Here is a 16,243-nt window from a genome sequence, read left to right on the forward strand (position 1 = left end):
CACGCTAACCCCTCAACTATCGGCGCCGTCAACGCTATTATTAATTGTATGGAAACACCAAAATTCGCTTCTGGTGGAGCAAAAATAAAGCGTTCCTCTGTTATGCCTGTGTTATCTTTAGAATGGTTTAACACACTAAAAAAACTACGTAAATGATTAGTTTTTTCCAGCGCCATATTGGAGTTTGTGATGAAATTTTCTTATTTTTGCAAATTGCATTTGATTTTGCTGTGTGTTGTCAAAATAGGATCTAGTTGAAAATTTACGAATATATCGTACTCTGCTCGGCTTTTACTACTTTTATTTTGAACAAAAGTCGACTTTTTATCACCATTACATTTAAAACTATGTTTTTTTTATTTATCAATTTGCAATGCTTACCTATATTGACCATTTAAAATTTCCTAGAAACTTAAATGCCTTTAATTTGCATGTTATGGGAAAATTAATCAAATAATTGCATTTATCAAACAAAATACAACGATCATCGATATTCAGTTCAACGGTTCTTATTTATCATGCATATTTTAGCTCGCGAACAGACATGTTGCCCCTCGTATATTTCCGTAAAGCAAATGAATTCTATTGAAACGCTACCCTCTCAAAAACGACATGAAAATATTCCTACTCTTGGCTTTTAGCATTTCATAAAAATGTTATCTGTAGAATACGTCACTGTTATTGTATGCTGTTGTATTTACCTCTGTCAAATATTACCCTGAACACATATAATATCGATAATCTGTCTAGAAGAAATATATGTATATATTTTCTATTTTGGTTTCCATTCAATTCCGTGTACTGTATATGATTTCATACTTTGTTCTAACCTTCACCTTGTTCAATCGGACAAACCAACTTAATAATTGTTAAGCAATCCGCTCTAAGTATTGCAAAGTTCAATGAGCGAACATTGAATACAATTTGATTTCTAATGGCGTCGGAAATTACAATGAGAAATATTTGAGGAATTGGGCCGGTGGTACCGGTTGGGTTTCGGTATTATCATCGTTACCTGCCTCCCGGATGCGCTGTCGTATATCCGGACATTGATCCACGATGCAGGGATGTCCAGCTGAAGGCCAAAACAGGCAACGGCAAAGGCGACAGAAAGCTAAAATTTCGGCGTATTGTAGTTCCTCAGGTACACCGTATGTTCTAAAACAATAGCAAAAATTTAGCACAAATCTATAGGCAAGAATTCGAAAACTTACTTTCGAAGAGCATGATAGATTGCCTGCCAATTGCGGTGGCGTTCTTTTGTGTCCTGGAGGCACATTTTGTCTAGGATGAAGTCGATTTGCTGCTTGTTAAAGTGGTAATGAGACAGTTCTCGCCATACTCGTTGCTCCGAAATCAACGCTGCCATCAGTGACCAAGCCGATGCGGAAGCATCTAAATCCTTGTAATCGGTTATCCTTAATATAATTTCTCGAACACATTCCTCTGGCAGATCGTGTAGCTTTGGGCGTATATTTGGACCAGGCTGAAAATAGATAATAATTTAGAGACAAGCCACAATACACAAGATCTAAAAAAACAATCAACCTCCTTAATTTGTATTTGACTAGCAATGTTCTGAATCCTTTGTATGGTTTGCACGTGTCCCTCCCACAGACTTTGACTACCGAGTGGCTTTCCCCAGCATTTTTGATTCTCCTGATTGACTAGTAGTCGCAGCTGTTGCACTAGACCCCTTAGGACGTTGATGTTCTGCTGCGAGTCGCTGACGTACGTTGCCACTTCCTCCAGCATCTGAAGCAATAGTCGTTGTGCTCCACCAGGAAGACTTGTGATGCCTTTACCAGAAACAAGTAGCCGCAAAAGAGCGCATACGTAATTGAATCGACGGCCATCTCGGACTGAGCTGCGGAAATCCAACCGGCGAACTGCCTCTCCCAGTCCATTGAAACCGGCAATCTCGCGGGTACATTTTAGTGTTATATGACAGTGAGGGGGGATTTCATTGTCTCTGTATTAAGAAAAAAGGTTTTTACTTTTGAACTGATTTACAAAATTTGAAAAAAATAATACCCGCTTTCATTATCATTTTCCGTATCACTAGAGCTACTGCATTCAGATATGCACCTATTGTAAAAGATAACAAAAAATACAGAGAAAATGTTTAGTAAAAGGCTTTCGATTCGTTGTTTGCTTCTATGATACAATAGACTGATGCAAAATTTGAAATTTTTGCTCCACAGTGCTCAAACGGTTCCAAATTGGGCCCTGATTAGGCTTTTAAAATTTGAACACATTTAGTGAGAAACTGACTTGGCACAAACCATTTGAAGTTTATATGGGAATTACTATGGAGAAACCATAATTTCGGTTCATATCTATCTCAAAATTCACCAGTTCACTCTACTTTAGAAACTGATAGCTGAGCTTGTTGAAAATTTTCTCAGCTACAACAATTTTTCGATCAAATGTAAGGAACAAAAGTTATTAATGATTCAAGTCACTGATGTCTTATGATTATGCTCAATCAACTGTTCAGCAGGCATCATTGGTGTTTATGGTGCGTAGAATAGAGGACAAAAACCATGGCTACTATGTCACACTGAAGAATACAGTGTTGCCCACAATACAGTTGCTTTATCTTGCCATAAGATTATCAATCTCTTAAACAATTAATAACTATTTAATTTGACGTTTGGCTGAAAAAAGATTTTCTGCAAAGTTGTATCTGATAAAAATTCCCATAAGAATAGCAATAGAATTTGTTAACAGTACAATATGTAAAAAGGCTAGAAGACAATGAACAAAAAGTTTTGTTTTCCCATAGTATTTTCCATATAAACTTAAAATGGTTTGTGCCAAGTCAGTTTCTTATCAAATGAGTTTAAACTTTCGGAGGCTAATCAGGGCCCGATTTGAAACCGTTTGAACACTGTGGAGCGAAAATTTCAAATTTTGCACCAGTCTAATGATACATATATTATTAATGAATACATACTTTATTTACAATTTCATGCTTCGTCAAATTTAATGTAGGATAATTATTATTTAAGCAATATGTTGAGTACTAAGCAATACACACATAAAAAACCAAAATAATATACAGGATTTATACATTTAGGGGAACTGGTAATAAAATGGTAAAATCTCTGATCACGCATTCCTTCAGAAGGGAAGTAAAGCCGTTGGTCCACGGTCCATGAGTTGATGGATCGAATAGGCAGGGTCCAGGTGTGGAAGCTGTCATCCTGGTGTCGACAGCATTGGTATTTAGTACGGAAAATAAGATCGACGGAAAACAAATCGTGGAAAAAAATAGGTAATGCTGTTAATTACTGTTTATTACAAAAATGGTGACACAAATTGACACAGCTGGTGCCATTTGAACCGAATGACGGTGAATCCTGCGAAGTGTTCAGTCATCACCTTTACTCGAAAGAAAGAACCAGTTATTTTCCACTATGCTCGTCGGCACACCATTATCGAACGTATGAGTCATGTAAAAGATATAGGCATAGAGGTAAATAGGTGTCATCCTGGACTCTCAACTTGCATACAAGCAACACATCTCGTACGTCGTAGAGTTTTTTATATAGTTTATTGAAATATTGCTTGCAATGGATAAATATCACTAAAACTAGAAGATTCTGGGCATTTTGCAATTGATCTGAATGCAGATATAGCTAGCTATCACTTTTTTTTTTTAAATTGGGTGCGCTAGTAAAAAGTGAGCTTTTGCGACGCAACTGTATGTAGTATATAAGAATTAATTTGGGAATGTGATCTGAATTAGACCGAAATTTGAAAAATGGTAATTCGATACTTATCAAACAAAATCTGCTGGTCTTAAAAAGGTAACGAGCAGCAAACAAAAGAAGGACAAATAAAACTAGCGCAAAGGCTAGCTCATGTAAAACCCTAAGCGTCATTTGAAATTAAAACATATATGTATGCTTGATAATTCATTTGCCAGCGAGTTGAGTACTGTTCAAATAATCATTTCAAAAGAAGGTCCATACTCACTTAACAATTCTTACCGATTTCGGTAATATTTTACCGAACTTTCAACGGCTGAACGTTCGGTAAGACTTTGATCCTCTTTTTAAAAGCTGTTTTAATTTACTTTTAATTTTAAAACACTGTCAGCCTTGTTTAAATATTCGAGTCTTGTTATTGTGTCATCAGTTTTCCTTGAATTAAAATGCCTGCTTTTTACCGAACTGTTCAGCTGTTGAAAGTTCGGTAAAAATTACCAAAGTCGGTAATCATTTTTAAGCGTGTAGAACTTTTTTTTTTCATAGAAAATTATCAGAAGAATGAGGAACTTATAAAATAAGGGAAAATATAGTATTTTTTCCTTTGATTTGTTTTCCGTGCTGAGCACCAATGCTCCCTTACCTAGACCCTACTTATCAACCCATCAACTAATGAACCGGTGACCAACGGCTTTACTTCCCTTCCGAAGGAAGCCGTGATTAGAGATGTTATGCCTCAGAACATCCCGGCGGCGCCGATTGGGATTGAACCCAGGCCTGCTGGAGTGAGAGGTTATCACGCTTACCACTACACCACCGGCGCCGCTAAGGAAAATATAGTTATTGCTCTTTTTATTTATAGTGCCAAATCACGAGAACAGTAAAACTTGAGCTAGCCACATTTGTTCTTGTTTTTTTTTTTCTAAAAAATGTAATTTATGAACAGAACTATTTTTTTTTCAGATGACTTTGATTCAATGTAGAACATTGATATTACTATTTTTTTGCAATGTAGGTACCCTTAATACAATAAAGACGCAAATTCTAAAAAACTAATTTTGACATCCTGTCTTTTCGACCTTTTGTCATAGATTCGTTAGTACATCCACGAGTGAATCATTCAACTATTACGTGAAAAATGAGAGGAAAAGTTGTAGAAAACTACATGGTGTAAAGTACAGGGCTGATAGCAGTGTTAAGCAATAACAATAGTGAATTAGTAACTAAAATCATTTAAAAAAGTGACCAAAATCATTTTAAAAAGTTACCAAAATGTGACTTAAACATTATCGGAAAACTTTCAGAAATAGAATCATGCTAATTGATTTGTCAGTCATCCAAAAAAGGTAGGCATCGATTTCTTATCTGTACGCATTCGTCAAAAGTTTATATAGCAAGATTTTTTTTTCTTTGATTTGTTTTCCGTCGATCTTGTTTTCCGTGCTGGGCACCAATGCTACCGACGCCAGGAAGGCAGCTCCCACACCTGGACCCTACCTATCGATTCGACCCATCAACTCATGAACCGGGGACCAACGGCTTTACTTCCCTTCCAGAGGAAGACGTGATCAGAGAGGTTATGCCTCAGAACATCCCGGCGGCGCCGACTGGGATTGAACCCAGGCCTGCTGGGGTGAGAGGTAATCACGCCTACCACTACACCACCGGCACCACTATATTGCAAGATCTTGCACAACTAGATTAAAAACTAACAACACTGTGTAACACGACTTTCAATAACAGGGATATTTTACCATATTTGAAATTCATATGGTCGCCTAAAATAAAGTCTAGAATAAATCTATTATCTAACACGTCTCGCTTTTTAGATATGAACTATGTTGATCTTTATGCGATCTGCGAACTTTCATCACGTTTGCTTAGTTACCTAATAAGAATACATTGCCTAATTATTAGAACTATTTCCGAAATGAGGAATGAAACGTCGAGATAGCGTTTTAAATATTAAATGATATAGATATCCAGATCTAAATTTTGAATTACTGAAAAAAGCATAATTCTTCTACAACATGAGTTGCTATTCATTCTACTGGGCCGAACATCTACTGGACCGAACAAAGCTGAATGAGTCATTAGGTCGACTTGGGAAAGCGACATTATAAAGGTTCCCTAGCAGCACACTTGTCATTTAACAGTTGTGGTTACTTGTATGCACCTTATTTCAGTCACAATCAAGTTGAAGCAACCTATTTTGATAGATGTGTGTTGCTTGGGTTAAACACGAGAAAATCCGGACTTGAAAATCTTGTTGGGGGCAGGGCGTCACAATATCAGCTTCAATCGACCAAATCGATGCGACGAAGAGACTGCTGGCTTTCTTTTTCTGTTAAAGTCGAACAGCTTCGCAGCATTCTAGAACCTCAGTCGGCGTGCACAAACAAATGTTCAATCGCTTGTCTCTCTTTCTCCCGTCGCTCCATTGGTCTTCCTTTCATGCTTCGGTGAAACGGATGAGCGAAAGAGCGCTCGACTTCGATAGTTTTCTCTTTCATGAAACACATCAACAGAGGTTTCATGACGTATATGACGGAAAATGAAATAACACATTTAAAGCATTTCTCACATGAAAACACGTGAAGATTACACGTAATATTTTTAATGTATCTTCCATCCATATATTTATCTAAAAAAAATGATCAAAAACGGGACATTTTAAACAAATTGAAAGAGCGGTGATAGAGTGTTCGTGAAAGGGGATTGAAAGCCATAATGAGGTTCGTTTAACTAGAAAATCGACGTTAGTTACATTGAAAGCGATGAGCAAAGCAACGACGAGAAGTTCCACAGCCAGCCTTTCCTTCTAAGCGTCCTGCTTTTTTATTTTCGTTTCTTGTTGATAGTCTAGCTAGGCGTTATAGAAATGAAGCGTCGAACACGTATGTATGAGAGAAAAAAAAACACGAGTTCATTTTAAAGCTTCGAAAATGTAGAGCCCTGGTTGGGGGTTAAAAATGCGTTTTATTTTTCATAGTTCAATGTAACAGCTGTATATTTGTAGGTATTATGCTTATTGTAAGACCATCTTTTCAGTCTTCCTTCTTACCCTAGACCATTGCTCGAACCATAAGCCATTGCCAATGCTATTGGCTGTAAAATTTCATTTCCGCTTGAAATCCTTCAGGTAAATTTCAGTTCCACCCTTTTTCTTCAGTATATGCTTCACAATTGACCATTATTCCTCAAGTGGCCTTAGTTCCGGAGAGTATTGGCCGGATTCATCTCCTTGGGAACCATTGTGACGCCATTTTCGCTGTACTACTGTTTGGTGGAATTTGAGTAGTGGCAGCTTGCCAAGTCCGGCCAGAATAGGCAATCCACCTCATAAAGCTCCAGAAAAGACAGTATTCTTTTCCGTAGGCACTCCTGCTGGTAAATTTGCTGGTTTATGGTCCCAGTTTCGCTTTTAATCCCACAACTGCAGATTGCTTATCAGTATATTGTTGATAATTATTATAGCTTATTGTCTACTCATTTTTCTTAATAAAATTCCTTGAGTTTTTCAGGTTTTTTCGAATGTTTCTACCATAAAGTATCATTAACCTATGATCCTAATTTCACGCATTTTTCAAAAATACAATCCAAATGTATAATGGGAATATTTTAAATTGAGATAAATATTCTGATGGATATTATTGACTAGTGTAAAGAAAAAAATATAATTTTAAAAAATATTACGACATCTTTAGAAAACTATTTTAATTCACTTTGCAATGCTCATTAAATTTTTATTAATTCTTTCTAGGAATTGCCTGAATAATTATCCTGAAAATTCACTTGGAGTTCACTTCAAAATTTACTTAATATTATCCTGAAATTCCCATGGAATAGGAATATCAAATATTTTTTTTGACGTAGGACTACGTCTGTGATTTCTATATGGGGGTGCACTTTGTGAAAACCAAAAATAGAACATGTAACAAAATTATGAAAGATTTTTTAAGTTAATAACTCCGCTGCCCCTGAACCAATTTCTATAATTTTATCACCAATCGATCACAAATATTTCTACGCATCTGTAAAATTTGAGACTTTATAATTTTTCTTCATAACGTTACTATTGAAAATTGCACGAATGTGCAACTGTTGCTATGATAATTAAAATTATTACTGATTACCTGCGATTTCCCTAACACAGATTTCAAAGCTGAATTCCATCCGGTCTCACCATACGGTGTTTATTCAATCACGGCGTGTGGTGAGTGGTAGTGGTCTCCAGTACCAACGAAAGGCTGCCTGCAAGCAGCAAGCTGCAACCCACATGAGCATCCATAGAAGGAGGCTATTGATCGGAATTAGTAACTCTTCGTGAGTCGCTGTGGGCCATCTATACCAAGCGCGTCATACTATTCCTACACAAAACACAAGCTCCTGGTGCAGTTAAAAAATAACATTTATTATATAAGACCACGTAGTCCTACTTCACAATTGCGTACAATCCTATAGAGCTGTCCCTTGAAGTTTTTTAGTTCTGCTAGGAAATCCCAAAAATTCTTCGAAATGTTGCTGGGATTCTCTTTTGAATTATCTAAAACAAAAACACCGGAATATCCTTAGAATACTCATCGAAATCCACTTGAAATAAATTTCAAGTTAAAATTTTCTAAGGATATTCCTAAGAAATCCGTTAGAATTATTCTCATTGAATATATTTTGGAATTACCATTGAATATTGCCCCTTTCCTTGGAATTTAACTCACAACTATGAAATTCGCACCTTAAAAATTAATTGCAGTTCTTCTTAGATTTCTCCACAAAATTTGTCAGAACCCTCTTGGAATTTTTAACCGAATTCATGTGAGGTTCGATAGGACATATACTAATATTTAATTGTAATCCTCCATAATAAACCCTCTATGAATTCTCCGAAAATTCACTGGAAATATGCTCCGGATTCCTTTTGTCTCAGAATCTTCTTTGAATTATCCTCAGAATGTACTTAGATTTCTCTTTTGTATTATTTTGAAGTTCTCCTCAGAATGATCATGGTATAATCCTCCTTCTCGTTCAAATTTTCTCATAATTCCTTAAGAATTAACGTCAAAATCGGTTATGAATTTTCATTAAAATTTGTATTGAATCCTATTCAAGGTCGTCTTGGAATTCTACTCAGAATTACCTACAAAACTAGAGTTCTAGGACATTGACGAAAATGATCCAAGGGTTACATTTTGAGGACATTGACAAGAATAAAAATGTTAACTCATCAGGTACATGCACTTGGTGAAATTTTAGAGATGTGGATTCAAATTTAACTTACACCAATCAGTAGATTAACTATAATATTTAAAACCCGTGGATTGATTAAGTAAGCAAAAAAGCAAGCAAATTTGTTTTTTTTTTCTTTTCAATTATGTAACAAAGCTAATCCGGTGATGAAGGAAGAAGGAGGATTACAGGAGATTTTCCGGTCTGTGGCGCTGTGCCGAAGTTCGTTTTGCTTGATAGCATTCATTCATGCACGCAATCCACCGCTTCACGAATCTGTATAGGTTTATTTTGCTATTTTACCAGACATATTATCATGCCATTGTCGTTGCAACTAGCAAGTAACATGCTCATCAATTATAGTAAGTATAGTGTAGTAAAAACGCCATGATTTGTTTCCTAAAAGTTACAAGTAATCCAGTATATTTTTAATTGTTATGATTATTTATCCACACTGAAACAAATAACGGGCTGTTCATAAACTACGTTTTAGAATAACTCTTCCTAGTCACATATATGTCCCATATACAAATCAAATTGTTGACAAAGGTCTAAGGTTCATACAAATTTCCAAAAAAATGTATGGACGATTGTCTACGCGGGTGGAGGGGGGGCTCCACCCGCGTAGACAATCGTCCATACATTTTTTTGGAAATTTGTATGAACCTTAGACCTTTGTCAATAATTTGATTTGTATATGGGACATATATGTGACTAGGAAGAGTTATTACATGTCAACTTACTACCGCACACAATTTTAAATAGTCTAATTGAATTGCCTAAAACTTGCAGATTTGACCTTATAGTTTTTTAACATGTTTTTCTGAATCTTTCGACGCCTATAGACAGCAATGGAGCTTTTGTTGGCACCAAGGTGAATGTTCCACTGCACGGCGTTTGTTCTTTTCGCTGTATGGTTATTGTTACTGCAATCCATGTACAACAGTGGTATTGAGCTGGTCGGTGACCATGCCGTGCCGTTTCCACAGTAGTGGTATAGCAAAAGCAAATAAAATATAAAAAATCGTTTTCCACCAGCATAGCAACTCTTTCGCTATCACAAATTTCAATGGCTCGTAGCAAAACAACAGAAAAGTGAACTTGTATGTTGTAATTCCGCAAGACGAATGGAAAAGGTAATAATTTTATTTAGTGGCAGCAGAAAATCGCTTTGCGGATAGACCACGTAGAAAATTTTTGTTCGGTGATGGAAAATGGTTTTGTTCAACTTGTTTACATGATACAGGACTGATAAACAAATGAAACAAAACTAACAGGAGAGTTTTTCTGCTTTTATGCAACCCAAGCATTGAAATCACTAGTGCGACGGATTAATAAAAGTCCATTGACCTTGACGGGATAGTTTTCCTTCAAAGCCATAGCGAAACAAGGTTGGCGAAGCTGTGGATTAGCTTCCACCATGCCAAAACGCAGGCTAGGACAATGGAACAGCTGCTTTTTGTTTCGTCATTGATCAATTAAATTTCCTCATTCTTGCACCAACATAAATGGAAAACATTCAGTCCATGGCTTGTAGTACTGGGAAGGTTTCCAATTAAAATGAAAATTTTCTCTTCTTGTCTAACAATTTGTGAAAGATTCATATCTCTACTATCCTAACATTTTATTGAAAGTCAAAGCATAGTTCCATTCATATCGGAGGGGGTTGTGACCTGTGGCTAGATATTTACCACAAATTCTGCAATTACCTTCTTTTGGGATCTTTTCCTATTATGGTCATTGGGTAAATTAAGTCGTTGAGCGCTGATTTTTTGCATGAAAGTGTATCATATTCCAGAGGATCGTTCTGCAAAATATGAACATTCTTAGACACTTTTCAATAGGTACAGAAGTGCCGAAACCGTAATTTACCCTTCATTATTTCAATAATTTAAAAGCTCATTTTAGTAGGGAACTGTGTTGGTTTTTATTGTAAAATCCAGGGCTGCTACAAGATTTTTAAAATTTGATCCGCGAAATCCGCGATTTCTCAAAAAAAATCCGCGACTTCAAATACTAATCCGCGACAAATAAAACACTAGGGGTATTCACTATGCGCATTGTAAACATATACACTATCGTAAAAATACCAGGGTCAATTGGAGTGTAATGGAAGTTTACACATTTACGAAGGTGTATACGTTTACGATGCGCTTTGTGAATACCCCTACTGTATTCATTGCTTAAAAATACTACACTGGAGTCGCTTTTTACACGTTATTTTTACGCGGTACGTATCACTCGCGTAAAAAGCGACTCCAGTGTATTTGTATTACTACTACATTGCATTTCAAACTTATAGCTTACAGCAGATTCAGTGGCGTCGCGTCCACATGTGAAACCTGTGCACGACACAGGTGTAAATAATAAAAAAAAAATACGTTTAGATTTTTATAGATCTTATTGTCACATTATAGCTGTACTTCTTTACTCCAGATCACAAGTGACCATGAATACACTATTTTATAGTGTGGCTCAATTAAATCTTCGACCTTGGTTTGCTTAAAAAGGATTGAATTCAGTTCGGATGGTCTGCCTAATCCCTAATGCATTGATTTCTAAGCATGTCGATATCACTACCATGACAAAACACGTTAAATGGTGCACCTAAAAGCGAGCTTTTTTTGGGTGGCAGGTGGCAAGTTTGTGGATGGTCAAATGCCTGATGTAAGCCAAGCAGACCTCCTATCACATCTTGAAACATACCACAAATTTTCGACAATTCATTCAAACGGTCAATTTTGCCATGAAGTAACTTTATTGTTTTATGATAAATTGAGCTGAAACCTTGTTAATTGGGTGGGGATTGTTTGAATTTTTAGAAATGTAAAATTTAAAATCATAGAATTGAGCTCAAATGCAAATTATTAAAACTGCTATTATTTCGAACAATTTTACCTAGTATCTCACTTTCCGGCGGGTGCTGCAAAAAATTTGGTATTTTGTAGTCGTAAAATTTTTACATATTTGTAGTTCGATGGCGAACGTTTCTGCTCAATTGATCTTAAGAGAACAGAGTTAATGTCAAAGTTATCAATTTTGTATGAAAATCGGCATGCGTTGCTATTATATACAGGATGATCGTGGATTTGACAAAGCACGCCTGTCCCGTTGCCATGATGAGATTTAATTTCCAATATAAAAGTTTAAAATGTAAGCATCTGTACTGGTGATCAGGCATGGACAGTCATTTGCATTCATTTCATACATTCATTTACCTGAAGTAATGAAATTGGGTTGACTGCACATTGTAGTCGAAATACGTATCTGTCATGGATACCAAAATTAATTAAGTGGAATTAAATGGAAGTTAACCTTTTTTGCTGTTTTATTCATTTACCTCTAACTTTTTTCATCAACAGCATTCCGCAAAAGAGCTTTTGGAGGTTTTGTTATTAGCTACAACTTATAATTAAAATCTGTATCTCTTATGCACGAACTAGAGCGGGCAGAACTTGTTACTGTTTTTCAGTGAATGTAAAATACATTCACTGAAAAACAGTAGTGGCTTCTGTTCGTCGTGCATAAGAGATACGAATTTGACTTGTTCACAAAAGTAGCTAATAAAAAAACCTACAAAAGCTTCATACATCAATTTGCGGAATGCTGTTCAAGAAAAAAGTTAGAGGCAAATGAATGTAAATGAATGCACGAAATGAATGCAAATGATTTTCCATGCCTGCTGGTGATCATACTTCAAAATATTTTGCTATTAATAATAGAAAACTGGATAAAACTGGATGCATTCTCTAAAAACTGGAAGATTCAAACTTTAACTGTTTGACTGAATGCGTTCAAAAACACTTCTATGTACATGAAACACGATAAAAAGAAATTCGAGATAATTTTTCCTAAAAATTACCATAAACAATTTGCGCCATTAAAGTAAATTTCGCATATTTTGTGATATAGCACATGGCGATTTTCGCAACATCATTTACATAATTACGACACATGTTAAAGTGGTTTTACAAAAGTACGGGAACAATATATGTAAAAAAGTAATAAGGTATTCGTTTTCGATACAGTTAAATCATACACACTTGCAGAAGCCCCATTCAATTGTGTTGTTTTGCAATATTCGAAGCGTTATATAGGACTTTTCCAAAGACGTGCCCTCTCATTAATCAAAATAGATCAATGACATGAATCCTTATTCCGCATCATTTGAAAAATTCTGGGATCTATTCAAATATGCACCTTCTCTGCAATCAAAACAGGTCTTATTACTGAGAAAAACAAGATACTGATATTTGACCATGCATCAAAACCTAAAGCCAGTCCACGTTAAATTTCAGACACTTTTCTTTCAGTGAAGTGTTTGAAATATTTCACGAACCGCTGAAACGTTTCACTTATATGACAGCTGAAGCTCTTCACTTTCATTGTATTCATATAAAATCCAACGTTGTCGGTACGCGATCTTTAGGTTAGAAGCGGGACAAATCGAAAAGTTTGATCTTGACAAATGGCCCAGAAGGTGGTAGCCATTATTGAGAAACATCCAGACCTTTCTGTTCGCTATGTGGATTTTGTTGTGGCAAAGGGCAACTTTTGATGACGATACGAACGAGCATTTCTTTTGCCTAACTACCGGTTGGGCTACAAAATGGTGAGTGACAATCTGGAAGGAGCGAAATACCTAGCTCCGGTCCTCACAAGTTCCTACCTCACGCCTTCACGAGTCATATGATCACAAAAGACTGCCAGCTGAAACATGGACACAGCTGGTTGGCGTAGCCTGGGCAATATTGTCAATCCGACAATAGCAGAGTGAGGAGGTGCGACGCGAACACTGGCGCGGTAACCATAGCACGGTGATAGAGGAAATGCTTCGCCAACCCGAGCGTCTGTTCACCATGGAGGTGCGGCTCAAACAGCATCTGACTGGCATCCAGCGGCTGAATAAGAAATGCTCTTCCCCGGAAGCTACACTAAGATGGCAGCCCCATCACGGCGGATAGGAGACCTTAGGCCAACCACCTACTGTCTCTGAAACCTTTACAATTGTTACAGAAACCAACAGAGAAAGACATCGAACTGATTTAACGGCAACGACTTTTAGCGCAAAACAACGGACACGAATTGGATCATGGAATGTATTGACGTTAGCCCAGCAGGGTAAACTGGCACAACTCGCCAACGAGGCGCGACGCATGAAGCTCGAAATCCTGGGGCTGAGTGAAGTTCGTTGGCCAAACTTTGGAGAACACAAACTGCCGTCGGGACAGGTACTACTATACTCTGGTATTCGAGGTGAAAACGCTCCCCGCCATCGTGGAGTTGGTCTCCCACTTAGCGTCCAGGCAAGTGCTGCGCTCATCAAGTGGGAGCCTGTTAATGAGAGGATAATCGTTGCCAGATTTAAAACACGGGTTCGTAACCTTACCATAATCCAATGTTATGCACCAACCGATGCTGCCGAGCTACAGGACAACGAGAATTTTTACAGTCAATTGAATGCCGTCGTGGATAAGGTTCCAAAGGGTAACATCAAGATCTACACTGGCGACATGATGGACATACCAAAAATGGTATCGACCACAACTGCATCAGCCGAAAATGGAGACGGCCTTCTTGATGTCCGGAATAAACGCAGCGCCGACATCACGTCTGACCATCACCTTCTAATCGGCGAAATCCGCCTACGCATGGGGCGGATCCAGCGACGGGAGGAGAGACTCGGGCGGCGGTTCAACACACGCCGACTTGAAGATCCAGCGGTAAAAAGGTCTTTTGTTGAAGAACTTGAGACTCGAGCTGCGTACGTTCAGAAGGTGGTAGCGTAAAAGAACAATGGACGGCCATCAAGTATGCCTTTATAGAAACAAGCGAGAATAACTTGGGTGAGCTGCGCACCCAGAGGAAAGAGTGGATCACAGATGAAACCTGGCGGAATATTGAGGAGCGTAGAGAAGCAAAAGCCGCGATAGAGCGGGCGAGGAGCCAAGAACGAAGCCCGTCAATGGTACTCGGCTCTAGAGAAGGAAGTCAAGCGCTCTTGCAGACGGGACAAGCGAGCGTGGGTGAACTCCCTGGCCGACGAAGGGGAGAAAGCCGCAAACACTGGCGATATACGCCTCCTCTACGATATCTCACGACGCCTGAGTGGATCAAGGATGAACCCGAGGATGCCAGTGAAGGACACGACTGGACAATTGCTTACCGACCCCACTGACCAGCTGAAACGCTGGTTTGAGCACTTCGAACAACTTCTTCAAGTTTCGACGGCCAACCAGCCATCAACATCTCGGCATGATCGGCCTAGGGTGCGCGCATCACTCGCGTCAATTCCGAGGCCCCATCACTGCAGGAGATTGAAGCAGCTATCCGAAGCATGAAATCCATCAAGGCTCCAGGGGTCGATCGCATATCAGCGGAGATGCTCAAAGCTGACCCCATGCTATCCACACAAATGTTGCATCAACTATTCTGTAATATCTGGCACACCGCGACTTTTCCGGCCGACTGGATGCAGGGCATCTTAGTGAAGATCCCAAAGAAGGGGGATCTGACTGTGTGCGACAATTGGCGAGGCATCATGTTACTGTGTATTGTTCTCAAAGTTCTATGCAAAGTTATCCTGAATCGGATACAGGAGAAGATCGACGCGACTCTCCGACGGCAGCAGGCAGGATTCCGTGCCGGAAGATCTTGTGTGGACCATATTGTCACGGGGCCTCCCTTAGCTCAGTCGGTAAAGGCGCAGCTACAAAGCAAGACCATGCAGGAGGTGGACTTCCCTGGGAATTGGACTTGCCACACAATTATATCAATGCAAAAATGGTACAGGCATCGAAAGCTTTCAATTAATAACTGTGGAAGTGCATCTAGAACACTAAGTTGAGAGCACGCAATAAGCTAATATGCGATATGCAATAAGCTTGAAATGCGAAGAAGAAGAAGAAGAAGAAGAAGAAGAAGAAGAAGAAGAAGGGAAGAGTCAAGGCCCAAGCGCAATGACAGCGGAACGGCAGTGGTAGCGGAAAAGCCCGATCTGAGTAAGCCTATTTGTCGGATTGAAAACTAGTTAGAATCAAATCGAGTGCGGTTAGGCATCTTGATGTCATTTGTGACACCGTTTCCGTTCCGCTTCCGCCCACATTGCGTTTGGGCCTTCAGTCGTAGCGCGACGTCAGATCTATGATGGTGTTACTCATGCAAGCGGGTTCGAAAACTTACAAATTTTGAATGAACATATTTAGCGAGTTCGAAAAATCGCATTCGCTTTCCATGTAGACAAGGATCGTCGTTTGCAGGAGAAAATTGTTCTGCTCAAATGATAAACACTTTTAAAAGTA

The 16,243-nt window shown here is 38.3% G+C and overlaps 1 protein-coding gene across 4 annotated transcripts in view; it reads right to left on the bottom strand.

Moving 5' to 3' along the window:
• Nucleotides 1-333: 333 nt before the first annotated feature.
• The window catches only part of LOC135708024 (F-box only protein 25), a 36,836-nt gene continuing 20,926 nt past the window's right edge, over nucleotides 334-16,243 (bottom strand). For all 4 annotated transcript variants that reach the window (XM_065229986.1, XM_065229965.1, XM_065229979.1 and 1 more), the window contains exons 3-6: nucleotides 2,035-2,088; nucleotides 1,549-1,972; nucleotides 1,215-1,486; nucleotides 334-1,158 (exon numbers count right to left, since the gene is read on the bottom strand). In XM_065229986.1, the coding sequence (XP_065086058.1) occupies nucleotides 948-1,158; nucleotides 1,215-1,486; nucleotides 1,549-1,972; nucleotides 2,035-2,088 (961 nt within the window). In that variant the 3' untranslated portion in view covers nucleotides 334-947. The remainder of the gene's footprint in view (nucleotides 1,159-1,214; nucleotides 1,487-1,548; nucleotides 1,973-2,034; nucleotides 2,089-16,243) is intronic.

Source organism: Ochlerotatus camptorhynchus, unplaced genomic scaffold (assembly GCF_037179485.1).
Source record: "Ochlerotatus camptorhynchus isolate MF236.1 unplaced genomic scaffold, CSIRO-AGI_Acam_v1.1 ptg000025l, whole genome shotgun sequence".
Lineage (NCBI taxonomy): Eukaryota > Metazoa > Arthropoda > Insecta > Diptera > Culicidae > Ochlerotatus > Ochlerotatus camptorhynchus.